This window comes from Bos javanicus, chromosome 20 (genome assembly GCF_032452875.1).
Source record: "Bos javanicus breed banteng chromosome 20, ARS-OSU_banteng_1.0, whole genome shotgun sequence".
NCBI classification, from domain to species: domain Eukaryota; kingdom Metazoa; phylum Chordata; class Mammalia; order Artiodactyla; family Bovidae; genus Bos; species Bos javanicus.
In genome coordinates this window covers 12,564,856-12,592,169 of record NC_083887.1, presented here as the reverse complement: position 1 = coordinate 12,592,169, position 27,314 = coordinate 12,564,856, and the positions used below count along the sequence as shown (strand labels likewise).

The window sequence follows — 27,314 nt, the reverse complement described above, 5'->3', positions numbered from 1 at the left end:
CCTGCGCCCCTGCAGCCACCACTCCTTGGAGGTGGGGTAGCTCCTCTAGGCCGCCGCCCCTAACCTCGGACGTGGGGTAGCTCCTCCCGTCCGCCGCCCCAACTTCAGACGTGGGGTAGCTCCTCTCGGCCGTTGCTGCGCCGTCGCAGCCTGGCACTCTTGGCCGCTGCCCCTGACCTCGGACCTCGGGTAACTCCTCCTGGCCGCCTCCTCTCAGGCATTTAGTGCGGGCGGCTGCGACCCGTGCATTTAGTGCAGGCGGCTACCCCAAGTCCCAGGTCAGGGGCAGAAGACATGGTCACAGTGGCATCATGATTTGGATTATATAATATTTAGTGATTTTTTTGTGTGTTGCATAAATGAAATTTGTTTTTATATTATTACATTGTCCTGTCCTTCAATTAAATGCATCTTATGAGCTTACATTTTTGTGAAACTTTTTACTGTGTTTGTCCTCTAAAAGTTTTTTTTTTCTTTTTGAGAGATGTTTTATTTTTTTCCTTCCAGTTTCATTAAGATTTAATTGACATACAGTACTATAAAAATTTAAGGTGTACAGCATGGTAATTTGCATTATATACGTCAGGAAATGGTTACCAAGATAAGTTTAGTGAACAATAATTATTGTATAACTGAACGTTTGTGCCTTTTGGCTACTTTCACCCTAGTCCCTCTCTCCCCACCCTCTCACTGCTGGTAACACATATCTAATCTTTATTTTGATGAGTTGTTTGCTTGTTTCTGAAGTATAATTGACCTATAGCAATATGTCAGTTCCTGGTGTACCACATAGTGATTCAGTATTTCTGTACGTTTCGATACATTTCAAAATGATCACCACAATAGGTTTAATTGCCACCTGTCACCATATAAATGTACGACATTATTATCAACTATATTCCGCACACTGTACATTTTATACCCATGACTCATTTATTCTGTAACTAGAAGTTTGCACCTTTTAATCTTCCTCATTTGCTTTTCCTTACTCCTTGCCTCCCACCGCAGCACCCACTTGTTTTTTTCCCCATACCTACAACTCTGTTTCTTATTTTGTTATGTCTGTTCATTTAGTTTTTAGATTCCACATATAAGCTAACTCATAAAGTATTTCGCTTTTTCTGATTTGTTTTACTTAATGTAATACTCTATAGGTCTGTCCATGTTGTCATCAATGGCAAGATTTCATTCTTTGTTTTACTGCTAAATAGTATTCCATTGTGTATATATACCTCATTTCTTTACCCATTCATCTGCCAATGGAAGCTTAGGTTACTTTCAGATCTTAGCTATTGTAAATAATGCTGCGAGGAACATACAGGGGTGTACTTTTTTTTCACATTAGTGTGTGTGTGTGTGTTTCCTTTGGAACAACTCAAGAGTGGATTTGCTGGACCATATGATAGTTTTGTTTTTAATTTTTTGAGAAATCTCCGTATTGTTTTGCAAAGCAGCTGTATCAGTTTACATTCCCAGCAAACATGTGTGAGGGTTCCCATTTCTCCACAGCCTCGCCAACACATTATTTGTTGTTTTTTTGATAATACGCACTCTGACAGGTGTGAGGTAATACCTCATTGTAGTTCGGTCTGCATTGCCTTGATTACTAGTGATGTTAAGCATATTCTCATGTGCCTGTTAACCATCTGTATGTCTTTTTTGGAAAATGTTGATTCAAGTCTTCTGCCCAATTTTTAATTTGATTGGGTTATTTTCATGTTGAGTTTTATGAATTCTTTACATATTTTTGTATAGTAACCCCTTATTCAATACATTGCTTGCACATGTCATAGTACGCAACCTTTTGTTTTGTTGATGGTTTTCTTTGCTCTGCAAAAGCTTTTTAGTGTGAGCAGTCCCATTTGTTTATTTTTGCTTTTGATTCCTTTACCTAAGGAGATATGTTAAAAAAAATTGCTAAGACCTGTGACAGAAAGCATACTGCCTATGTTTTCTTTTAGAAGTTTTATGGTTTCAAGTCTTGCATTTAAGTATTTAATGCATTTTGAGTTTACTTTTGTGTGCAGTGTGGAAAGGTAGTCTATTTTGATTCTTTTACATATAGCTATCCGGTTATCCCAGAATCATTTATTAAAGAGGCTGTCTTTTTTCCATTGTATTTTCTTGCCTCCTTTGTTGTAGATTAATTGACCATATAAGTGTGCTCTGGTCTCTCTCATCTTTCTATTCTATTGATCTATGTGTGTGTGTGGGTGTGGGTGTGGGTGTGGGTGTGGGTGTGCGCACGCGTGCATGCCAGTACCATACTCTTTTGATTATTGTAGCTTTGTAGTATAGTTTGAAACTAGTGCTCATGATACCTCTAGCTTTGTTCTTTCTCCAGATTGTTTTGGCTATTAAAGGCCTTCCATGTTTCCATAAAAAATTAGAATTATTTGTCCTACTTCTGTGAAAAATGTCATTGGCTTTTTTTTGGTAGTTATTTTATTGATTGTCTTAAGGGGGATGATCATTTTAACAACATTAGTTCTTCCAGTCTGTGAGCACAGTGTATCTTTCCAGTTGTTGCTGTTTTCATTGTCTTTTATAAGTGCCTTATGGTGAAATATGAAATGAAATAATATTTGTAAAAACACCTAGAAGAGTTTCTGGTATGTATGAAACATGGTGTAAATGTGTTAAACAAATAAAATAAAATGACTTCATATTATAAGCTAATGAAAAAGTTTTTTTATTTTCATAGAAATGTCTTTTTCTTTTGTAATCTTCATTTCTGAGCTCTTAAGCTACCTGTCTGCTTTTAGAAAGTCATAAAACTGAAGAGTTTGGGTCTTTGGTCTTATGCTTGTGATCTTTAGCAATATCTTCTTTGCTACTCAGAGATACTTTCTTCCATTTTTTATTTTATCCTTTTGCTTGAAATCTCTCTCTCCTTCTGAGTACAGTGCCTGGCATAAAGTGAAAAGCTTAAAAGATGTCTTTCTTTAATAAAACCTCCCCCTTGCTCTCTTTCCCTCTAATCATTCTACCAGTGACAAATTGCAATGAACTTTCCCTCTTTGGAAGTAGAAAGATGAGGAGAGCCCAGACTTTTCTATGATAACCACACATAGGAGAGTACTCATATTATTTTAAAATACTTATTGTAATTTGTTATTCCATAAATACTTGAGCATCTACTGTACGTCAGGACTGTGTGTGTGGGTGAGAAGGCATTGAGACGTGCTGTGAATAGGATGCACTTAGCACCTGCCAAGTTTTATCAGTACTCAAATTAGCATATTTCCCACTGGAAGGGATTAGGGGGGCTTCCGTGCACTTTCATGCATACTCCTTCACTTATTGTATTCCTAGTCTGTCTTCATTTTTGAATCTCCAATACTTTTTATTGTACTCCTAGTCTGTCTTCATTTTTGAATCTCCAATACTGTCATGTCTCATACCAACAGTCACAAAATGTTTCTTCTCTAAATGGATTTGTAATCTGTTATGTACATAGTAGGATGACATTTTTCTCCCGTTTTGCTAACCAGTTGTTCCCTTCTCCCATTAGTAAATAATTCTCTCCCTGCTGATTTGTTATACTTCATCATATTTAATATATGCCCTGTAATTTCTCGCTTGTTTCTGTGCTCTGTGTTTTCTTTAACTAGTACCACACTGGTTTTAAAAACTGTAGACATGTATTTTCGTGTTTATTTTTCTTCAGATTTTTATGTAATAGGCTCATCTCTTCTTTTTTTTTTTTTAATCTATTCATTTTTCATTCATTCATTGTTTTTTCTAGGTAAATGTTAGAATTCTGTTTGTGGTTCAGTCACCATGTCAGTTTTCCCCAAGTGGAATATTAAAAATATTTCATTTAGAAGGAATTGTCATCTTATGGTATCTTTTTTTTCATTCTAGTAACATTTATTATTTTCAACTTAACAACAATAATAATAGTTTCTCTTTGTAACGTGTTTTTTTTCCTTTTTCTTGCAGATCATAGTTTTCTCTATGTTTAGATAGAACTTTAAAAATCACATTTTCTCTCTGTTAGTAGTAGCAAAAGTGTTGGATTTTGTATATTTATATAGGATCTATCCAAGTTACTTAACTCTTTTATTAACTCTGATTGTTTTTCAATTGATTCTGTTTGGCTTTCTTGACATAACATCATATCATGTACAAATAACAATTTTTTATTCTTTAGTATCTTTACCTCTTTTTTAACTGTCATATCACAATGAACCCTATTCTCAAATAAGCATTACATAGCAATCATGGTGGAGAAGGCAATGGCACCCCACTCCAGTACTCTTGCCTGGAAAATCCCATAGATGGAGGAGCCTGGTGGGCTGCCGTCTATGGGGTCGCACAAAGTTGGACATGACTGAAGCGACTTAGCCGCAGCAGCAGCAGCAATCATGGTAGCTGGCTTGCTCCTGGAATGCTTCTAGTGCCTTGTAAAGTGAAAGACTTAGTGTGAAATACACTCTCTAGTGCAAGAAATACTACAATTAAAAGGGATATAAAACTGAATGTTTTTCTTAAGTTGCATAGAAATTTTCTATGTGTTCTGTTCATATTTAGTTAAGAGTTGCTTGCCATCCAGAAAGAAAAAGAACTTCAAGAAATGAGTAAGTTGCCTGAATTTAGCAGACTGATCCCTTTTAATCAGAAGAATTGTTTCTTGTTTGGTTCTACAGTGAGGATGCTCATTTCTGTGTTCTAGTCATGAGTTTAGAGAGGAGTTGAGTCAAAATCCACCAAACCATCAGTTAAATACCATAGAGGGCCTGCACTGTAGAAACAGAGGCAAGTCAGAAGTAGGCTAAGTCATACCAAAAGTGCAACAACTTGGAATTAGCTCAGGCTGTGATTTATCCTTTCTCTAGAAGAGGAAGAATAACCCTTTTAGGTAGAAGATAACGTTATTTAGAGTTTGTGTTCTTAAGGTGGGTAATCTCTCTCCCGAGGGGTTAAACCTTGGTTTTTAAGTGGTGAAAAAGTATTGACTATTGCACTTTGTGGCTTTTAAAGGTTACAACATATAAAAAAGATATACAGTTTATCTGTGTCATTTTAATACCCTGGCTGGGTGAGGGAAACACTGACTTAGATTCTTCATTTTTTTTACACAAAACCTAATAATCAAAAGTTATAGGTATACTAAGAGACAAAAGCATGTGACTAAAATAGAAGAGAAAATAAAGAGAACATAATTTTGGAATTTTGCCCCAGAGATTGAGGTTAGAATGTAGGGACTTAAAAATAACATGACTAATATTTAAAAAAAAAAAAAGAGAGAGAGAGAAAGAAAAGAAAAATTGGAAAGTTTCACTAGGGAATTGAAATTTGTGATAATAAAGGCAATTAGAAAATGTTATGACTGAAAAATACAGTAACCAAAATTAGGAACTCGGTGAATAGGTTTGAAAGCAGATTAGACACAATAGAAGGCAGTATTCATGAACTAGAAAACAGGTTGATAGAATATATCCACACTGAACTAGAGAGAAGAAATAATATGTCTATGTATTTCTACTAGCTAGTGGTTTGATGAGAATCATCTTTTTCTATATCCCAATCAGGAATAGGTGTCTTAACACTGCTTATATTTTACCACTTTGTGTGCAAAGTGGTATTTTATTGTTACTTTAATTTGCATTTAATTTAGTAACAAAACATTTTATGCTTAATTTTATTTTCCTGTTTACGTGTTATTTTCTGAGAAACATCTATTCATATATTTGCCGTTATGTCTCTGAGAGTGTATACCAGTCTTATCAATCTGTGTATTTTCTTGTATATGAGATCTAACTTTTAAGTGTCTCCATTACAAGCATATTTTATATATATATGTATATATATATATATAAAATATTTGTGATTAATATGGTATTTTAATTTGCAGCAAAACTTCTGGATTTGAATACTGACAATTATATTAAAAGAGTATATAACATGATAAAAATTAGCTTTTTCAGGGAAGTCAGAGAAAGACAAATATATGATATCACATATATGTAGAATCTAAAAAAATTGAATGCTTTAGGGGCAAGTGAACTTACAAATGAACTTATTTACAAAAAAGAAATAACTTCACAGACATAGAAAACATTCTTATGGTTACCAAAGGGGATAGAAGAGGGGTTGGGGATTAATTAGGAGCTTGGAGTTAACATATACACACTATGATATATAAAACAGGTAAACAACAAGGATCTACTGTATAGCACAGGGAACTATACTCAGTATCTTGTAATAAGTTATAACCGAAAAGAATCTGAAAGAGAATACTATATATGTATATATCTGAATCACTTTGCTGTACACTGGAAACTAATACAATATTGTAAATCAACTATACTTTTAATAAAAAATAGCTTTCACAACATGATTCTATGCTATATTCTTAAGTATAGAGTCATTATTTTCTATATTCCAGACTGTCATATATACAAGTTTGTGTGTGCATGTACTTTATAACTGCCCTTATAATTTAGCTTGTATGATGAAAGCGGTTGGAGATAACTTTATATTCTAAGTTAAGTTTCTTAATGATTTTCTTTTTGGCCTTGGATTGATAATATCAGTTTTACTCTTTGTTTAGAAATTAATGCAATTTGTCTAATTTGCACATTACACATTTATTTAGGTGTAATTAAATAGCTAGTAACTTTCATGCAATTTGAGATGACACTGTTATTGATTCCAGTATGAAAGTGTGTCTGTGTGAGAGTGGGGGGAACACAAGTGTGTTGTTTTCTCATATAGATCTAAAACTGTTGGATTATGGGAAAATTTTCCATTGATTTCTCCTGTCTTGGTAAAGTAGCTGCAATAGATGTCACATCTCTATTGTTTCATTAAGGGTCATCGTGTCATGGAAGATGGCTCATCTGGGGATTGCGTGCTTATTTTGGCTGTGCAAACTGGCCATCCTAGTTCTACCACTTACTACTCCACTTAACTTTAAGTAAGTTAAGTAACCTTTCCAGGTCTTAATTTCATTACCAATGAAATAAGGTTGATGGAAGTATCACCTCATGGAATTAAATGTGATAATGCATGTCGAGAGGCTTCCCTGGTGGCTCAGAATTTAAATAATCTGTTTGCAATGCAGGAGACTCGGGTTTGATTGCTGGGTTGGGAAGATTCCCCTGGAGAAGAAAATGGCACCCCACTCCAGTGATACCTGGAGAATTCAGTGGACAGAGGAGCCTAGCAGGCTACAGTCCATGGGCTTGCAAAGAGTCGGACACGACTAAGCGACTAACACACACCATGCATGTCAAGAACTCACCCAGAGCAAGCACTTTTGAATGGAAACTGTAGTTAGCATTTCTGGTAAAACCTGCCTGTTCACTTTTTGGCTGAGATATAAAAATCACTCTCTGAGATTAAAGAATGCTTAAAGATTCTTCCTTCTGTTCTAAAGTTGTTACTACTTCTAAAAAATGAGCAGTGACTGCAGGGAAGTTTCACATGTCCAAATAGTTCTTGATGTCATTATCTCATGGAAGCTGTAAAACAACAGCTAAAATATATTTCTATAAAATTAAGAAATTTAATATAAATTTTATATAAAATTAAGGGGACAACAGAAGATGATATGGTTGGATGGCATCACTGACTCAACAGACATGAGTTTGAGTAAACTCCGGGAGTTGGTGATGGACAGGGAGGCCTGGCGTGCTGCAGTCCATGGGGTCTCAAAGAGTCAGACACAAATGAGCAACTGAACTGAACTGAAAATTAAGATAGTAACAAATTCCGAGAAGCATATTGGCTTAATAGGACCACATGGTGAATTCACTTTGTCAAGTTTTGTCTTTAAGCAAAATTACTACTAATAGTACTTAAAACTTTTTAATACTTGTTTGAATATTTCCATTCTTTCTTCCTGAACAATTAAAATACGGAGAACGTGTTTACTGAAGATCAGTGCTGTCTTTTCCCTGTGGTTGCATTCCGAAACATTTTGAGGCTATGCTTAATTCTTATGTTTTTCTTCTTTTTCTCTTTTTAATATTTATTTGTTTATTTGGCCACACCAGTGAGGCACTCAGGATCTTTAGTTGAAGGCATGCACATTCTCATGTGGGATCTAATTCCCTGGCCAGGGATTGAACCTGAGCCCCCTGCATGGGGAGCACCGAGTCTTCACCACTGGACCATGAGGAAAATCCCTTTTTTTCTTTTTAAAGAATTAAAGTTAGAGCATGATGAATGGTAGGAAGGTAAAAATGATTCTGAAGTAGCAAAGGTGTGCTTTGCATTCACCAGTCTTGTCTGATAAGTCAGTTTCAGTTTTCAAGGAACCTGAGGGTTTGGTGATGTTAACTTTACATATCTTGCATAGATGTTGAGGTTTTTAAGGTACAGATAGCCCTCTTCCTAGTTTCTGCGCTGTGGTTGTACATGATTCCTATTTTCAAAACATTGTGAGGTATTTTCTGATTTTTCTATTTAAAAAAAGGTCACAATTCATATTTTATTCTGGATAGCTTTGGTATAATTAATTGTTTTTTATATTGCTGTGTATGTTATGTTGCATCTATTTCTAAAATAATGGATTAGTTTGCCCATTAAGAGAGAAACTGTTTCTGAATGACCTATATGATCAGCATAACTTTATTTTGTATAGTTGTTTTCAAGGTTGCAATCACCCGCCCATTGGTTGCTCTGAGAGTTTTTACAATAAAAATGTTCAAAGCCAACTTTGGATTATATCCTTTTGCTAGTTAAGATCTGTATCATGATAAGAAAGTTAAAATGTGTTAAGTTGGTGGTAATTTGGCTTTAATTTGAAACTTTATTTTAGAGTAATAGAAGACACTAGAACATCTTTCTAAATCAAGAGACATTTGTAAAGCAGCTACCAGAGTGTCTGGCCTGCTGCTGCTGCTGCGTCGCTTCAGTCGTGTCTGACTCTGTGCGACCCCATAGACAGCAGCCTCCCGTCCCTGGGATTCTCCAGGCAAGAACACTGGAGTGGGTTGCCATTTCCTTCTCCAATGCATGAAAGTGAAAAGTCAAAGTGAAGTTGCTCAGTCGTGTCCAACTCTTAGCGACCCCATGGACTGCAGCCTACCAGGCTCCTCCATCCATGGGATTTTCCAGGCAAAAGTACTGGAGTGGGGTGCCATCGCCTTCTCCGGTGTCTGGCCTAGTAGATCTCCAATCTCTCCCCTCTCTCTTCCTTTTTCATTGTGTGTATTGTGTGTGCTGTGTTACTTCTGATGCCTCTTTTCCCAGTAGTTATGGAAAAAAACATGAATTTATAGATCCGCTCTGTGCCAGTTTTCTATTGTTGTGTAATAAATTACCATAAACTTAGTGGCCTAAGACAACGCTTATTTATTATCTCCTAGTTCTGGACATCAGAAGTGTGGAAAGGGCTCAGCTCTGTGCTCCTCCCAGCTCATGTTGTCAGCAGAATTCAGCTCCTTACAGTTGTCCAGCTCACCCTGTTTTCCATCTTCCTTGGGCTGGGCCAGTGAAGCCGTTCTCTGCTGCTTTACTTTCTTTTGAAGGATTTACCTGGTTAGGTCAGGCCCACACAGGATCATTTCCTGTTGATGAACTCAGAGCCAGCTGTGGGTAATCAGATCATGGGGATGATATTCCATCATCCTGACAGGTCTGGCCACAGTGAGCAGGGGAGGAGTAGTATACATGAGTGTAAGTTACTGGCTTCTCAGAATTCTGCTGCCATAGCCTTGGTTTTTTAAACTTTTCTCTGAAGAAAGAAATACACGAACATGACTACTTCTTGGTAGTGAGGCAGTGTTATGACTTCCATTTTACAAACAAGTGAAACTTAGACTCACAAGAAACTCCCTGACTTAAAGGACCAAACAAAAACCCTTAGAGTCAGAATCTCCATTTTAAGTTGCTTTTTCATCAACAGCTACAAGTTTTCAAGTGAGCTCTTTTTTAACAGTTCACATTGAGATCACTCATTTGAGACCTCTGAACAAACTTCCCCAGGGAAGCAATGCCAGAAATGGTGGGTGAGTTCTTAGGCTGCTCCACACAATCTGACCCAACACATACTCTCAGGCAAATTGTTTTAGTAGTCCAGAACCCCTCAGGTCCTAATCCTTGAGCCCCACGGAGGCCACCAAGTCCCGTGGGGCCCCAAGGTCCTGGCACAGTGCAGCTGGTGTCCCTGCCTTGTGTGACGAAGGTCCCGAAGGCTGGGCCACCAACGTCGGACAGGAGAAGATGCTGTCCCTCATCTCTCTCTGTGTCTACTGGCAGGTAGGTGGGAACAGCAGTAACAGCTGCTTCTTGTCGTCATAGGAAGAGCCTCCAGTGTTGAGTACTTGGGGCCATATTTAGCTTATCAATTTGGTTATTATGTTATAGCTTCCCAGGTGGCTCAGAGATAAAGAATCTGCCTGCCAATGCAGGCGGCAAAAGAAATGCGAGTTTGATCCTTGGGTGGGGAAGATCCCCTGGTGTAGGAAATGGCAACTCACTCCAGTATTTTTGCCTGGAAAATTCCATGGACAGAGGAGCCTGGCAGGCTACAGTCTGTGGGTCTGCAAAGAGTCGGACACAATGACACACACACAATTATGTTATACTCTCTCTATAGAATCTTGTTAGTTGAATTATCTTTTGTATAGCATCAATTACTGAGTGATGTCAGGTTTTTAAATGGGGCAATTAAACTTGTGCAATAGCTTAAGTGTGAAACTGCTTGACAGTCATTTCTACTCTTTGTTTTTCTTTAGCCATCTTGTTTTGGATCTGTATAGAAAGATGGCTTAGGATACTGATGCTAAACTGATATTTGCATGTTAGAATCATTTCAAAATAAGGCACCCTCTCTTTCTTCTTCCCATCTTGAGTTCTATCACGTTCTTCCTGTCTTTAAAACATGTTTGAGGAAAGAGAGAGAAACATGAATGATTCCCAGGGAATCCCCACAGGAAGGAGGAACCATTCTCAGGCTGAAATTATTGAAGAGAACTGAAGTGATGCCCATGACCAGAATACAGGAGGAACCGTGTAAGTGAAGGTCAGCTCAAAGGTGACTCAAAAGAGAAGTGAGAGGAAGGAATATCTGGTTTTATTTTTCTGTAACTCTTTTTGTTGCCTTGCCTTTAGTTTTATGGCTCAATGTCATGTTTTGTGACTTAGAGGAAATTATTGGACTTTATGGATCTTCAGAACAAAGTGTTGATATTTGCCTACATTTAAACTGTTTTTTTTTTTTTTTTTAATCCTAAATTTTGCTTTCTTTTCATTCACTGCCTCAGGTAAAATAAATAAATAAATGAATTCTATTCCCTTTTGATCTTCATTTCAGGTTATTCAAAATGTATGGCTGACAGCCTTCAAAGGAATAATGCAGGCATTGGATGTTTTATTCAGTGTATTGCCGCTCTGCCCTTTGGTGCAGCTATTCAAATTGCTACGGAAGTGCCTGAAAGGTTGTCATGGGTTTTGCCAGTGGTAAATGACAAGTCGTAATGTATATGGCAAACGTTCTAGGTGTATCAGAAATTATGGTTGCGGCATCCCTTTCATGGAAGTGTGTTTGTTTCCCATGTAATATGCAAAGTTCAGTCTACATTCTTTAGTTAGAGTCAGGTCTCGTCTCACATGTAATGTGTGGAGTAAAAATAATTTAGAATGCAATTACAAGTAGGAAACACATAAAAGCACACAGTAACTTTTTAAGCAGATTGTTTCTTTAATAATTCCATGCCGTTGGGACAAATGACATTCCCTTTTTATGCCCTCTCCCTTTAAGATGTCCACTTGCTTTTGCATTGGCTGTAGTGAAACCTTCCGCAGATCATTACCTTAGTGCCCCCTAATGAAATGTAAATAAAATGAATGATTGCAGCTTGATTATGGGGCCAGTATTTATGAGGCTCCTGGTATGGTAACTTGCTGTGTAAATTTAAGTATGTGAGTAAATTCTCTCAGGGACAGTCAACATGAGAGTATTTTTCTTTCCTATTTTTTATGATGTACTAATTCTTTTCACCTCTGATTTCTTTATTGTTGTTTCTGCCTTAGAAGAAGTAGGACCCTGGAAAAACGGATATATTTTTTTTTTACTGGATGACTTTTATTATGGTCCCTGTAGGGTTTGAACCAGACCTGAGTTTCAGCCCTATCCTGATCTGTCAAAGGAATGTTAAAAAAAGGGAACACAGCTTTCCTTTTTAATTCCTGTACCATATTCCACTTCCACATGAGGGGGAAAAAATGCATGAGCAATTCTTTTTTCTGCCTTTTAACATATAAAATTTCAGTCTATACGTTCATGGGAATCACAAGGGAGTGGGTTAACACTATTCTCTTGAATACTTGAAATACTTAGGGATTTCAAGTATTTGAAGTTTTCTACTTTGCCGTCTAGGTTACTGGAAGCGAACCTCCATCTCTCTTTACTCTCAGTATCATTTTCCCTGCAGTCTTTTCTTTCTAGAAGAATGGGACAGTCTTTTCCCTCCTGTAATGCTTGTCCATTCTGCAAAGCATTTTCTCTGGCAGGAAACAGAATAACCCATAAAGATTGTACCAACCGGGCTCATAGCCCACAGGAAAGGAAAATCAAATTTTAATTTGGATTTGAGATGATGGGTACATTTTTTTAAAAGTATGTATTTCTTTATTTGGCTGTGCCAGGTCTTATTTGTCACAGGCAAAATCTTTAGTTGTGGCATGTAGGGTCTAGAGCCCTGACCAGGGATCAAACCCAGGCCCCCTGCATGGGAGTACAGAGTCTTAGCCACAGAACCACCAGGGAAGTCTCTCACGGGTACATTTTGTGTCTTAGTATTGGTTCTCGAGAATTCAGCTCTTTTAGAGGCAACAGCCTGTGATGTGAGGAGGCAGCTCGGATTGAAACTGGCAAAGATGCATTAACATTCATTTCATTACCTTGTGCTCGACGTGTGCTCAGCCGTGTCCCACTCTTTGCACCTCATGGACTGTAGCCCGCTACACTCCTCTGCCCATGCAATTTTCCAGTCAAGAACACTGGAGAGGGGTGCCTTTTCCTCTCCCAGGGGATCTTCCTGACCCATACCTTTTGCATCTCCTGCATTGGCAGGCAGATTCTTTACAACTAGGCCCACCTGGTAAGTCCATGTTGTGCTATTTGGGGACTTAAAAAAATTTTCTCCCATGCAAGATATGTAGGAAAATAGAGCATCTAGATGACGGACTTCTCATATGAAGTGACTGTCCCTCTCATCCACAAGGCGGGTGTCACAGGTGTCATCTGTTCTGAGCACCACATTTGTAAAGAAGGGGGAGGGGGGTGAAGAAGTCTATTGGCTTATAGGACTTAAACCTGCTCAGAGACTGAGTTCCCAAGTTGGCTGAGCAGATAGAAAAGGAAAGGTAAAGATGAAAACCCATGTCAATTTCTGATTTGGATTATTTGTCTCAGAACCAAAGACTGAGTTCTGTTAGAATGTGAGCATGATAAGAGGTATGTAATCTGATTCCAAGTTTGGGGTTATCTAGAAAAGGGTAAGGCATTAGTGATAGTCACATAAAAATTCTGTCATATAATCAGAGATTCCTCTTGAGCAGTTCTCTGCTGTTTGGCATGACAGAATTATTAAAAATTTGTGGCTTTATACTTTTCCTTACCCACTCCAGTATTCTTGGGCTTCCCTGATGGCTCAGCTGGTAAAGAATCCACCTGCAATGTGGGAGACCTGGGTTCAATTCCTGGGCTGGGAAGATCTCCTGGAGAAGTGGAAGGTTACTCACTCCAGTATTCTGGCCTGGAGAATTCCATGGACTGTATAGTCCATGAGGTTACAAAGAGGTGGACACGACTGAGCAACTTTCCTTTCACTTTCTCACCTTCTGATACCCAGGTCCTTTTTGTTCCCTCTGTCCGTTGCTGCTGCTTGTCTGGGCTAGCCACCTCAGGCTCCAGTTTAGATTCCAGGTTACATGACTATTATTGTTGTTTGCAGTTGATGCCATCTGTATCACTGGCTTGGATGAACTTGAATGGGTAGTTCGAGTTGGCATACTGGATTTCTCAAGATAGCCCCAGATGATCCTGATATTTCTAGTGAAGAATGATAGCTAAGCCTTCTAGAAATCATCTCCCAGTTGAATTTGATGCCTTAATGCCTGTGACTATACTTTCAGTTATCTTTGTTAACTATTCATTGCTTTGTCAAATATTTATTGAGTGCCTTCTAAGTGTGAACACTGTGCTAAATAAATACTTAGTATGAGGATCTAATTTAGATCAAAAGGGCAGGGGAGACCTTTTTGAGCAAGTAGTGTTTAAGTTGAGGTGAATATTTTAACTTAGCACATTAGCCGAGAGGTGTTTTTTTCTACGATAAATCTGAGTTGTTTTGGGGTCCTTAAAGCAGTTGAAATCATAGATCCTTCATATATATCTAATCTTACAGTACTAACCAAGTAATACACATAAGACGTCACCAAAAAAAAATAGATAAATAAAATAATTCAAAATGTATAAAGTGTTTATAAATAATAATCCATATGAAGGGAAAGAATATTGGGGACAAACAATAAATACTGCGATGAAATAGTTGAATGTGGAAATAATGAGGGTTGGGGCTGGAGATAATTACTTATTTTGGAAATAGGAAAGGTCTGAGTTCATACAACAAATTTCAGTAACTATGATGTGTCAGAATGTGTACTAGGAGACAAGTATTTTGTCAAACTCCACAAGTCGATCATTTAGTTCAGAAACAATGTCCTAAAGTAATCCTAAAAACCAAAAAACGTTCAGTACACTGGTCTAAGAGGCACTTGCTTTTGGAGAGGGAGCAGATGTTTTAACACAATGTTGTTAATATTAGGTCAAGAAAATAAAAAGTTAATTAGGATTTGAATGGATCTCTGTTAAATGTTATATGCTATAAATGTAGACTCTGTCTTTCCACCGCACTCTGCAGTACTTAAGGAACATTCATCAAATCGATCCTTCATTAGGCTACAGAAAGCGATCTCAATAAATTATGCAAAGCGGACTGTTAAAGGTCCTTCTCTTCCTAGCTGAGTGACCTTGGATAAGTTAATTATTACTTCTTGGCCTCCTTTCTTCATTCATAAAATGGGGGTAAAAATGCCTATAAGTTTAAGTTTATGAAATTGACACGAGCACTACATGTTAGATAACTTTATAGAATATTAGAAATTCACAACATTTTTAAAAGGTTTTGAGAATAATGTTCTCCAAAATAAAATGTGGAGGAGAAGAAAAGAGCGGCTTTATTACTCTGCCAAACAAAGCGAGAATACAGTAGGCTAGCACCTCAAGAACTGCGGGCAATTCTTAAAGAGTTGGAAATACCAGACCACTTTACCTGCCTCCTGAGAAACCTGTATACAGGTCAAGAAGCAACAGCTAGAACAACAGCCTGTTTCAAAATTGGGGAAGGAGAATGTCAAGGCTGTATATTGTCAACCTTGCTATTTAATGTATATACAGAGTACATCATGTGAAATGCCAGACTGGATGAAGCACAAGCTAGAATTAAGATTGCAGGGAGAAGTATCAATAACCTCAGATATGCAGATGATACCACTCTAATGGCAGAAAGCTAAGAGGAATTAAAGAGCCTCTGCTGCTAAGTTGCTTCGGTCGTGTCTGACTGTGTGACCCCATAGACCCACTAGGCTCCCCCATCCCTGGGATTCTCCAGGCAAGAACACTGGAGTGGGTTGCCATTTCCTCCTCCAATGCATGAAAGTGAAACGTGAAAGTGAAGTCACTTAGTCATGCGACCTCATGGGCTGCATCCTACCAGGCTCCTCCATCCATGGGAGTTTCTAGGCAAGAGTACTGGAGTGGGTTGCCATTTCCTTCTCCTAGATGAGAGTTAAAGAGGAGAGTGAAAAAGCTAGCTTAAAACTTAGCATTCAAAAAAGTAAGATCATGGCATTTGGTCCTATCGCTTCATGGCAAATAAAAGGGGAAAAGGTAGAAACAGTGACATATTTCCTCTTCTTGGGCTCTAAAATCACTGCAGATGGTGACTGCAGCCACAAAATTAGAAGATGCTTGCATCTTGGAAAGAAAGCTATGACAAACCTCGACAGCATGTCAAAAAGAGAAGACATTACTTTGCCGATAAAGGTTCATATAGTCAAAGCTACTGTTTTTCCAGTAGTCATGTATGGATGTTGGACCATAAAGAAGGCTCAGCACTGAAAAAATTGATGCTTTTGAATTATGGTGCTGGAGAAGACTCTTGAGAGTCCTTTGGACAGCAAGGTGATCAAACCATTCAATCTTAAAGGAAATCAACCCTGAATATTCTTTGGAAGGACTGATGCTGAAGCTGAAGCTCCAATATTTTGGCTACCTGAGGTAAAGAGCTGGTGGAAAAGACCCTGATTCTGGGAAAGATTGAGGGCAGGAGGAGAAGCTGATGACAGAGAATGAGATGGCTGGATAGCATCACCAATTCAATGGACATGAGTTTGAGCAAACTCAGGGAGATAGTGAAGGACAGGGAAGCCTGGTGTGCTGCAGTCCATGAGATTGCAAAGAGTTGGATGTAACTTAGCGACTGAACAACAACAACAAATAAAATTTGACTAGAAGAAAAACATAAAAAATAAATTAGAAATTCTTTAGAGGATAATAGTAATGATCAACCAAAATATTGCAAATTTAAACATTCAAGTTCTGCTCAAGAGAAAATCAATAGTTTGAAATGTTTCTCTGCATATTTCTATAGAATGTATTTTGTGTTTTTGGGTAATCCATCTTCATGTATATACCTCAGCAATATATTCTTGCAAAACACATTAATCTTTGATTTTATAAGATGCTTATTTCAACAATTCCTAGTTTTCTAAAACAGGTGCCATATTTGCATTGAAAGATTATAATTTTCAATGGAAGAAATGGGAACTGGAGAAGGATTTTCAGGTTTAAAAAAGGTGGTATTTGTGTTTCAGCCTGCATTCTCTGTTTGGTTTTCTTCTTTGGATTCATGATACCATGCAGGCCCAGCTTATTTGTCACTGGGGACAGCTCTTACAAGCTAAAAAAAAAAAAAAAAAGAAAAGAAAAACTGACTGTAAAGGAGATAAGATAGGATATACTCTTTTAAAAACTGTAAAATACACATCAATGAGAATGGAAAACATCACATTAACAACATGTAATTCTCTTTATGCTGCTTGCCCCATTGAAATAGACACTTTCTTTCTTGCTCAAATAAGACGCTTGAAGTCCAGGCAGATATTATGACCACAAAGCCAACATTAGTCTTTCCAGGCTTTAATTTCTACTAAATTGCATTATTTAGTAGAACTTGGAATATCAGAATGAAAATCAGTATAACCGCTGTTGTTAGGGCAAGCAAGTTTGAGCCAGCTTGTCCTACCTTCCCTCCCCTTACTTTTTCATTCCCTTCTTCCCCTAAAATGTAGCCAACAGAAACCTTTTCCATAAAATTCTATTTTTAAACCAAGTATACACTTTATAATAAAACTATGAAATACTAATTTTCTTTATTATTTCCAGTATTGCACATATAATAGGTATTCAGTATATGTTTGTCAAAGGAACGATAGCCATCAAACATGCAATATAAAGAAATGCCGTCTATCTTTCCATTGCTCTACTTGTCTGCATTGTGTGCACTGTGATGGAGACATGTAATTTTGGTGTTTTTGTTACCATGACTTCAAACTGCAGAGCAACACATGCATTTGGGTCATCTGTTACGCATTGTCAGATCATCATAACATTTCATAATAACTAAAGGATATGCTTGACTTGGAATTATGCAAGACATGTTGGGAGCAGAAATTTCAGAGAGAGGAGCATTTTTAAAGAAGACTGTAAATCCTCAGTGGCAATGCAAACATTTGTGTCTCTACTTTATACTTTGTCTTCCCCAGGCTTCAGAACCTGGTGTCCATAAATGTAGATGATAACATTCCCCTGCAGGAGCTTGACTATTATATATGGCCCATTGTCTTTAAAATTTACTGATCACCATCTGAATTTTCACTTCTTTCTTTTAAATGGTTTTGAATTTACCATTCCCCCTCTTTTATTTAAAAAGCAAGATTTTTCTTTGTCAGTCTTCATGTTACCTCTTTTAGGTCTCTCTAGATTTTACATCTATTATTTATAAAAGTTTTCGCAAAGCTCAAGCTGTGGAAAATACCTCGGTTGTGTAATTCACAGTGTGAATTTTTTTTTAAATATTACAAATCAGACACCATTAGGGTAAGCTATTAAAGCAGGCCTTTCTCTAATGAGGAACTCTGCTAATGTGAGATGAGCTCTTGAAAGATGTTGGTGTGGCTGTTAATGGGTCAGGCCACAAGTGATTAAGCAGTTCACAAAAATAGAAAATAGTAAGGATAGTGCTGTCTACTCCATATCCCTGATAATCTATCCCAACAGGAGATAACCATGGCGTTGCTGAGTGTGGAGACAGAAGAGGTCTTTTGTCAGTTATCACCTCCAGAAAGTACTTTGTGACTCTTTTCCCCAAACCCTGTGTCATTTAATATCTTTGTTTGCAGACCATTTTTGACAGAGTTTATCTGTCCAAAAGTAGAGTTTATTAGCTTACCTTTTGGGTTACCTATCCAGAGAATATCTGATTTTATGCAATATATTTTCCAAAATTCTGTTGAAAATCAATTTTTTATGTGAATTAAATATGTTGACTATCTTACCTAGAAAAATGTTCCTGGAATTATTTTGTCAAGTGACTCAATATTTATACTTTATGATCTGGAAAAGTGTAGTGTACTTTATTTAGTAAAAAAGAACAAAGTAGTTGGAGTCAGAAAAATCCAATTTAGAATCCTAACTCAGTCACTTACTAACTATATAATGTTGGGTGAGTAATTAATTATTTTGGTTCCAGATAATGCCATCAAATTTGCCCCTTTACTTTATCAGTCTGCATTTTCTGAATATTTGGTTTCATATTTTCCCATGGATTTGTCCTTTTATTCTGTTTTCTATTTTCTTTGGTTCTGACTTGTGTGGGATAACTCTTTTACTTTGCTTCGTTTGTAATTTACTAAATAGTGAGTAGTATATTCTTATATATTGCCCCAAATCCTGCATGGAATGATGAAGAGTATGAATAACTTTTTGAAAAAGAGCGAGTATGTTAAAGAAGTGTGTGGTGGTGGTGGTTTAGTTGACAAGTTGTAAGTTGTGTCAGACCCCATGGGCTGTAGCCGGCCAGGGTCCTCTGTCCATAGGATTTTCCAGGCAAGAATACTGAATTGGGTTTCCATTTTCTTCTCCGGGGGATCTTCCTGACCCAGGGATCGAACCCAGGTCTCCTGCACTGCAAGCAGATTCTTTACCGACTAAGCTACCAGGGAAGCCCAAAAGAGAAGTGTGTGAGAAAACTGAAAAAGATGTTTTCTTTAACAGGAGATGCAACTTTTTTGTTCTTTTGCGACCGGCTTATGTCACGTAGCATCGTATCTTCAAGGTTTATCCATATTACAGCATATATCAAAATATCCTTCTCTTTTAAGACTGAATTGCATTCCATTCTGTCCACCTATCGTATCTGGCTTATCTGTTCATCTGTTGATGGACACCGCCATCTTTCTGCTGCAGACTGGTCTGTATGCTCTGTAGGTCTGCTGCATGGCTGTTTCTTGGGACTCCCCTTTATCGTCATTACCCTCCTCCTGGTAATTCACTACTCCTTTCCATGTACTGTACTTGCCTTGATCTCATGCATTTCTCTTAAGTGGCTTACTTCATTATTTAGATGCAGCATATCCCCTAGTAGTTTCTTGAGAAAAGGTGTACTGGTGGTTAGTTTGATACCTTAAATGTCTTAAAATATCTTTAGCAAACTATGTAGGTGTTGGTTATAAGCCTTCTCTATTAAGAAAGGGTTTCATTTTATTTGGGGAAGGAAGAGGAACAGGAGAGGGCGCAAGAAAGGGAAGAGAGAAAGAGTGGAAGATGCTTCTACTTTGATCTTTCCTCATCTTGTGCCACTAGGAGGGGTCCTATCTTAGCCGTCTTACTTTTTTAATGTCTTGCCCACAGGAAGCACCTGATATATGTCCTTCAGGGAATGGATACATGGCAGTTCCATAATATCTGGTTTATGAAGTGACAGAGAATCGCTGTGAAATCATTTACTGACTTCTCAAAAAAGGTCTTCTTGAAAAGCCAATACTCATATTAAAGATATCACTAAAATTAAAACCTGGTTGGTTCTTCATCTCCATGGTGTATACAACATAAAATTGATTCCTCCTTTAATTTATATTCTATCCTTCATCCTGTTTTGCTAAATGATAAAATCCTTAAGAATCAAGCTTGTATATGATTCATCCTTACATCCCACACAATGCCATGCTTTATATAAATGCTCAACAAATGTTTATGGTGTTACTACAATTAGGCACATGGCCCTCTTTAAAGGCCATTAAATGAGCCAGCCTGTCCCAGCTTCAGAGACTTTACGACTGCTATTCTCTCTGCCTGTGGTACTCTTCTCCTGACTCCTCATGAGCTCGTTCCTTTCCTCCTGCAAATGAAGCTTGTACATCGCCGAGTCCTCCTGGTCCCAACCTGAAGGCAGTGTCTGCTCCCGGAGTTACTGATCATCGTGTCACCTGTGAAGGCCCCTCCACAGTACCATCCTTATCAGAAATGATCTTAGTTATATCCTTATTCAGTTTCCCCAACTTAAATGGGCTCCATAGATGGGTCTTTCTGTCTCATCCACTCCTACATCTCTCATACCTAGAACAAGGACTGCTGAAAAAAATTTTAAGGTTTATTTTGTATTGAAATGTAGTTGATTTACAATGTTTCAGGTATACAGTAAAGTGATTATAAATGATATCAGCTAATGTGAGAGTGACAATGTTAATAGTGTGGTCTAACTATTATCAGATTATGAGTTGTAAAAGAAGAGATCAGACACACACACACAACTTTTTTGAACATTTCCCTCAACCATGCCCACCTTTTAAGAATATATAAATAATTGAACATTCAGGGAGAGTGATGCTGATTTTCACTCTTGCCTTGGGGTTTTCTATCTTTCTTGTGGAAGCCTTGAGTCTAGAGAGACAAAAACTGAGCAAATATTGGATTGGGGAGACCTGCGCCTTGAATTTCATCTAAGAAGTCAAACCCTTCTGTGTAAATCCCGTCTGCCTGAGTGCCTCAGGTCAATGTGCCTGGCTGGATGCTTGTGCTGCCCTTTCACTCATGGCCTCGGTGTCACCATGGGGCACATTTACCAGTACTTTGGGTTGTCTTGTTTGCAGATTTCGATGTCTAGGTTACCACTCCGGTATGCTTGAAGACCCTGGTAATTAGGTCTGTGATCTAGAGACACTTCTAGGATTCTGTTTCTAACATGCCCTTCCCCCTGAAAGCAGAATGGAAGAATTACATACACTTAGGTTAGTAATATTGCTGAGAGAGGAAATATTGACTGAGAAATGAAACAATAAGACTGCTCTTTGTTTTTCCCCCCTAGGCTTAGTGCAATAAAATCAGAAGCAAAATATTTGAAACTGGTTAATGAGGCTAAGGGTCCTGCAAAAACTGATACTTGCTTTTACAGCAGGGTTCCTAGAGTAGCATTGTTGATTTTGGGGGGGTAGTTCTTTGTTGTGGGGGCCGTCTAGTGTGTTGCAGGGTGCTCAGCAATATCCCTGATCTCTGCCCAGGTATGACAACCGAAAATGTCTCCAGACATTGCTGGCCCTGGTTGAGAATTATTACTCTAGAGAATACGTAGAAGAACCCTGCCTTAAGCCATGCCACTGCTGTTGCTGCTGCTGCTGCTAAGTTGCTTCAGTTGTGTCCGACTCTGTGCGACCCCATAGACGGCCGCCCACCAGGCTCCCCGTCCCTGGGATTCTCCAGGCAAGAACACTGGAGTGGGTTGCCATTTCCTTCTCCAATGTATGAAAGTGAAAAGTGAAAGTGAAGTTGCTCAGTCATGTCCGACTCTTAGCGACCCCATGGACTGCAGCCTACCAGGCTCCTCCGCCCGCCCATGGGATTTTCCAGGCAGTAGTACTGGAGTGGGGTGCCATTGCCTTCTCCGAAGCCATGCCACTGGGTTTGTCCAAATCCATATTGCCACCATTAATGTGATTGCACAGTGATCTTCACTCGTAAGATGAGAAGGCTGCTTAACTCCAGCCTCTGTGAATGTCTTCTCAGTGATCCCAAAGTAGTTTAAACCAGTTTCCCCACCTACGTACCTCCTGTCAAAACGCAGCACACTAGGCTTGTGTGACCTTGGTTTTCTCCACACCCGCGTGTGAGCACCTGGTCTCTGATGTGTGCCTTGCAGTCAGTGGGGGCTTTTTGGGTCTTCATGTGATGAATGAACATGTCCCAGTTCTCCAGTCTCTTGAAGACAACTCTCTGAGGTCATGGTTCTGACATGTAAGTTCCAACAATTAAGGCTGCAGGAATCTATAAATATGAGAAAGAAGAGGCAGAGTCTCTTTGGTTGGCGGTTGCAGCTATATAGGGAGGGACATTTATTCAGCTTTCAGGAGATAGGTATTGGAAACCTATGTGAGCTGTTCTTGGCACTGGAGATACGCACGACCTATTCACCTTCTTGGCGCCTCCCTGCATAGGGAAAGGCAGACAGTCAGTCAATAAGTACCAATAACATCTAATGATGATAAGCAGAGGAGAAAAAGACATCAGGATGATAAGGAAGCACTAGGTGTGGGGAAGGCTTCTCGTTCCAAATAGGCAGGATATCTGGACATCTCAGAGGAAAGAGTTCAGGGAGTGGAAATAGTGCAGAGGCCCTGGGGTAGGAGTGTTCCTGGTACATGTGAAGAACAGCCAGGAATGAGCATGGGAGTTGTAGGAGAGGAGGCCAGGGAGATGGGCCTGTACATGTCACATGGATCGTTGCAGTCCTTGTACAAACTCTTCTTCAATTTTTGTTACAGAAAATTTCAGGCATGTGCTAAACAGAACAGTATAATGAACCCCCTATCTAATAAATATTTACTCAGGGCCACTTTTTTTTTGCTTTTCTTCTTCTTCTTTAAAAAAAAATTTTTTTTTTCTGTATTTATTTGACTGTGTCAGTTCCTGGTTGTAGCATGCAGGCTTACTTGCCCCATAGCATGTAGGATCTTAGTTTTCTGACCAGGAACTGAACCCACGTCCTCTGTCTTGAAGGCGGGTTCTTAACCATTAGACCACCAGGGAAGTTCCTACTTTTCTCTCATATATCTTACTCTCTCTCTCTAGGTTAACCTGAAGCAAAGCGTAGACATTTTATCTGTGAATATTTGGGGGTATATCTCTAGAAGGCGAGAAATTAAAAATGATTGATTCCAATATTATATTTAAAGATAAATTATGAGTATTAACAAATACCCAGTATGTGTGCACATATTTTGGTGTGAGGGGAGTCTATTACAGTAATTGTTTTCTAAATGTTTGATTATATGTTTGGTATTAGACTCCCAAAATGTTTATGTGTTGCAATTAGTCAGTATTTCTCAAGTCTTTTTTAAAGTTGAGATTCTTTTTCCATCTTTTTTTTTTTTCACTATTGCTTTGAAAATGTTTAAGGGATCAGATCATTTGTTCTGGCTTTCACAGTGTAGCTTATGTTCATCTTTCTATGGTGTTAATATGTTCCCTTGTCACTGTGATCCCTGTGAAATGGCATTTTGATGTAGTGGCGCGGTTGTATCCAAGAGTGACATGGCTTTGTTTGATGAGAAGACTTCAGATGTTATATCAAGCAGCACATGGTATCAGGTTATCTCCTAGTGATGTCAGCAGTTACCAGTGATTATGACCTAGATCTGTTGATTTGTTGGGGTTTGAAAAATGGCAGTAATCTCATGTTGTCATTCATTCCATATTTACCACTTGGAATATGTCTATGAAGAGAATCATTTTGCATCTATGAGGTTCTGTTCATAGGGAAAGCAGGATAAGTGCTGAATTTTTCCCCTTTACCAATTTTTAAAATTAATGGGATGGTTTTCTAATATCTTCCAAAGATGACCCTGGCTGATGGGCTGGCTTCCTTCCTTTTTTCCTTCCTCTTCTATCTCCTTGAGCTCATAGTTTCAACCTTTGGATACATTTTAACATATTGCTATTGTCACTCCTATTGATGCTCAGTTGTCCCATTTTTTGGCCAAGTTTGCCAGGTTTTTGGCTTTTACTTGGAATAAGAAGGAAACTAGTGAAGAAGTTTGAGCAGAGGAATGATACATTCTGAAAATGAGCATCTTGGAGTCTGTGTGGCCAACAAAGTGTAGGAGGGTGGCAGGGAGAAAGTAGAGAATTCAGTTAGAAGGAAATGACAGTGACCTAGTCAGGACACAGTATGTCTTGAATCAAGGTGTTTTGGGTGGAAAGAATGGTGAGATTCTGGATATTTTACATTGCAAAAAAGTATTCTGGGTGTAGAATGGGGAGCAAAGTTGATCCTTCCTCTTTTGTATTCCATTGTATTTTCATTATTTTTTGTTGTTTTATGCAAAATGCTACTTACGTTTATTAGTTTACACTTTTAGGTGCCTCCTTGCAGTACTAACCAGTGAGTATTCTCTGTGTGAATATGTTGCCTGTAACAGGGCAGAGGATTGGTGAGTTCTGTGAGCTCACAAAGAAGCAGAAGTAATATTAACAAATGCCCAGAACAAGTTGGCAGATTAGGAGGTAAGGTCCGGGGAAGAGCATGTGGACTTCCTCTCGTCCACGTGCACCTTAGTAGGCTCGTAAACAGATGGTCCTCTAGATGGTACATAGCCGAGCGTAACGTTGTAGAAGTGAGGAGACAAAAGAGGTGGAAGCAGCCCAGAGCCTGAGTGCAGGCTTGGCAAAGTGAGAAGCAGGCTGGATTTCAGCCGTGACTTCCCTTCCTGCCCGGCACCCTTGTGCAGGGCGCAACCTGAACAGCTGCACAGGACAGCCCTACTCTGAAGGCCCCTGGGACAGGAATAAACACACCCGAATCTAATCCCGGTTCTACCACCAACTGTGAGCCCTCAGCTTCCTCATCTGTTAAAAGATGGAGTTTGACTTCATGGCCTTTAAAATGTAACCACTTGAACACAGTTGCTGTGGTGAAACAGCCATGACTTGCTAAAGTAAAATCCTGATTTATCCTAGTATTTCTTCTCAACAAACCAATGGTTGCCAATTTGTAAATCATTTTAAATTTTGCATTAGAGGAAGTGAGTGAGATAAATTCTTCATGCACAGCGATGGAGGTACACTTAGTCCCAAGTTATGAATACTGTGAAAAATTGTGCTCCTTGAATAAATACAGGATGAAACTTTCAGGCTTCCAGAATATATGTTCTGTTTCCTTCCTTATTCGTATTTGATTGCTCTTGTTAACGTGCTTAGCACTGCGCTGTTCTTAAAAATCCGTTTTCCAAAATGAAAATACAGGCTCCAATCTCTTGTGTCTCCAGTTGGTATTTTCCCAATTGTAGGGTTTTGCCTGTTCACACAAGTCTTTGCCTCACAGCAGAGTTCAACTTCCCCCAAATTAAGGCAGTTAGTTTATTCCTCTTTCTGATGATTGCCATATATAGAAAAAAAATCTAATTATTTTCATTGGGCAACCGTCCCCCGTGTCTTTCTTGTGGAACATGACTGATTTTGTTAACTCCACCAGGGAAAGAATAAGCAGAACTTCCTGCGGGTGGCCAAATTCTATTCAGGAGCATCCCCAGGAGGCAGGGAATAGTTGAGGTTTGCTGAAATAAACTCTTTTATAAGTATGATGCTGTTGCTTTGTTATTATTTTTTCCAGTCTGCATGGTGAAGAGGACTTTTCATTTCACTGAGGTGAAAACTGGGTCTGTGAGAGGAGCGACTTTCTTTGAAAAAAAAAAAAAAAATCAGAAACCAATTACTTGATATGCAGAGCCAAAAGCCTCATTCCCTTAACGAAATCAGTGCGGTGTGCACTGTCGTTAACCTGAGGAAAGCGGCTGACATCTCTTGATTACCGCTGGAGGTGGAAGGACCGAAACTTGCAGGATCCACCTCCCCCTCGAGAGAAGGTTAGTCCAGCCCTTTCTAGAGGTTCATTTCGGCTCTCTGTCATCGCCGGGACGCTGGCAGGGAATGTGTGTCATGGTTACAATAGAGTGTGGTAACATATAACAACCATGAAAGCCCAGCGGGAAAGACTACAGATTCCGGGGCTGACCTTGGAGTAAGTATTGTCTCTCTTTAATATTTTAATGCTTTCTGCATGGCACTCGCTTTCCTGCGACCAATAGCTCTTTAGCATTTGTTTGTACTGACAGCCTCAGAGCACTGCAGTGTGAGCTGGAAGGAACCTGTCTTAAATGTATGGCATTTGATTTCAGCCTATGTGGAAGCCCCGACCCAGCATTTTGCATTGCAGTCAGAGGAAAAGCTGCTGCATATTTAAAGTTACTAAACCTCAGTGCTGGAAACATCTTAACAGCTCATTGTGAAAGAATGTATCAGCAGGCCGTGGTGTGTCTTTTTTTTTTTTTTTTCCTTCTCTCTTACTGTTTGTTTATCCCCATGCTGCCTTGTTCTAAAGAAGGGCCTCTGTCTGGCTTGGATAACAGAAGACATTACAATGGATAAGAGTGCAAGAGAAGGGTTATTTGTCACACTCATTAGATGTGATCCATGCTTTATCTGTGCAGCAGAATATTAATGAACTGTGGTACATTTTGCGTCCTTCTGCAGAGTCTCCAGCCACCTCATGCGGTGTGTTTACCTAGTTGAGCTCTGTGTTTGCTTACCTTTTTTTTTTAAACCCATTAACACATCTGACTTGCCTTCTGATTTGATGCAGCCCCGTAAAATGCCCATATCTAATTTGTGGCGCAGAAGTTAAACATCTGTGATGCAGGAAGTGTCAGCAAATTTTTATTTTAAATCTGTTTGTCAAAGACGCAGAAGCTGTGAGTTAGTCTGTGCTGGCACACTTAAAATAATAAACAGCACAATAGATTTCTGCTAGAAAAATATAAATATGTTGTCTCACTTGCCATACAGGTATAAAATTGCATTTTCATTGAAATCTGCACAACCTTGATCACCTCATTGATGCTGGACTCCTTCCAGGAGGAGACTGCAGGGGAGACCTGTGCCCAGTTCTGAGGAGTCGCTCTTCCCCTTAACCCCTGGAGATGCGTCACACAAGGGAAGCTGTTTCCTAGGTTGATAAATGAATGAAAACATGACATTTCTGAAGCGATTTGAGTACTTTCTCCATCAGTTCTTGCTCTAAAATTACACACTGATTTTTTAACTAACAAGTGCTCACTTAGAAAACTTAGAGGGCTCCTACAACCTTCTTGCTAGACATGGCTTTTTATACAACAGAGATACA

The 27,314-nt window shown here is 38.8% G+C and overlaps 1 protein-coding gene across 9 annotated transcripts in view; it reads left to right on the top strand.

Moving 5' to 3' along the window:
- MAST4 (microtubule associated serine/threonine kinase family member 4) overlaps window positions 1-27,314 on the top strand; it is a 620,856-nt gene that overhangs the window by 362,796 nt on the left and 230,746 nt on the right. The window contains exon 1 of one of the 9 annotated variants that reach the window (XM_061393378.1): window positions 22,032-26,153. The exons of the other annotated variants lie outside the window; for them this stretch is intronic. Coding sequence (XP_061249362.1) covers window positions 26,107-26,153 — 47 coding nt within the window. The 5' untranslated portion in view covers window positions 22,032-26,106. Of the gene's footprint in view, window positions 1-22,031; window positions 26,154-27,314 lie in introns of those variants that run through there. 9 annotated transcript variants of the gene reach the window in all.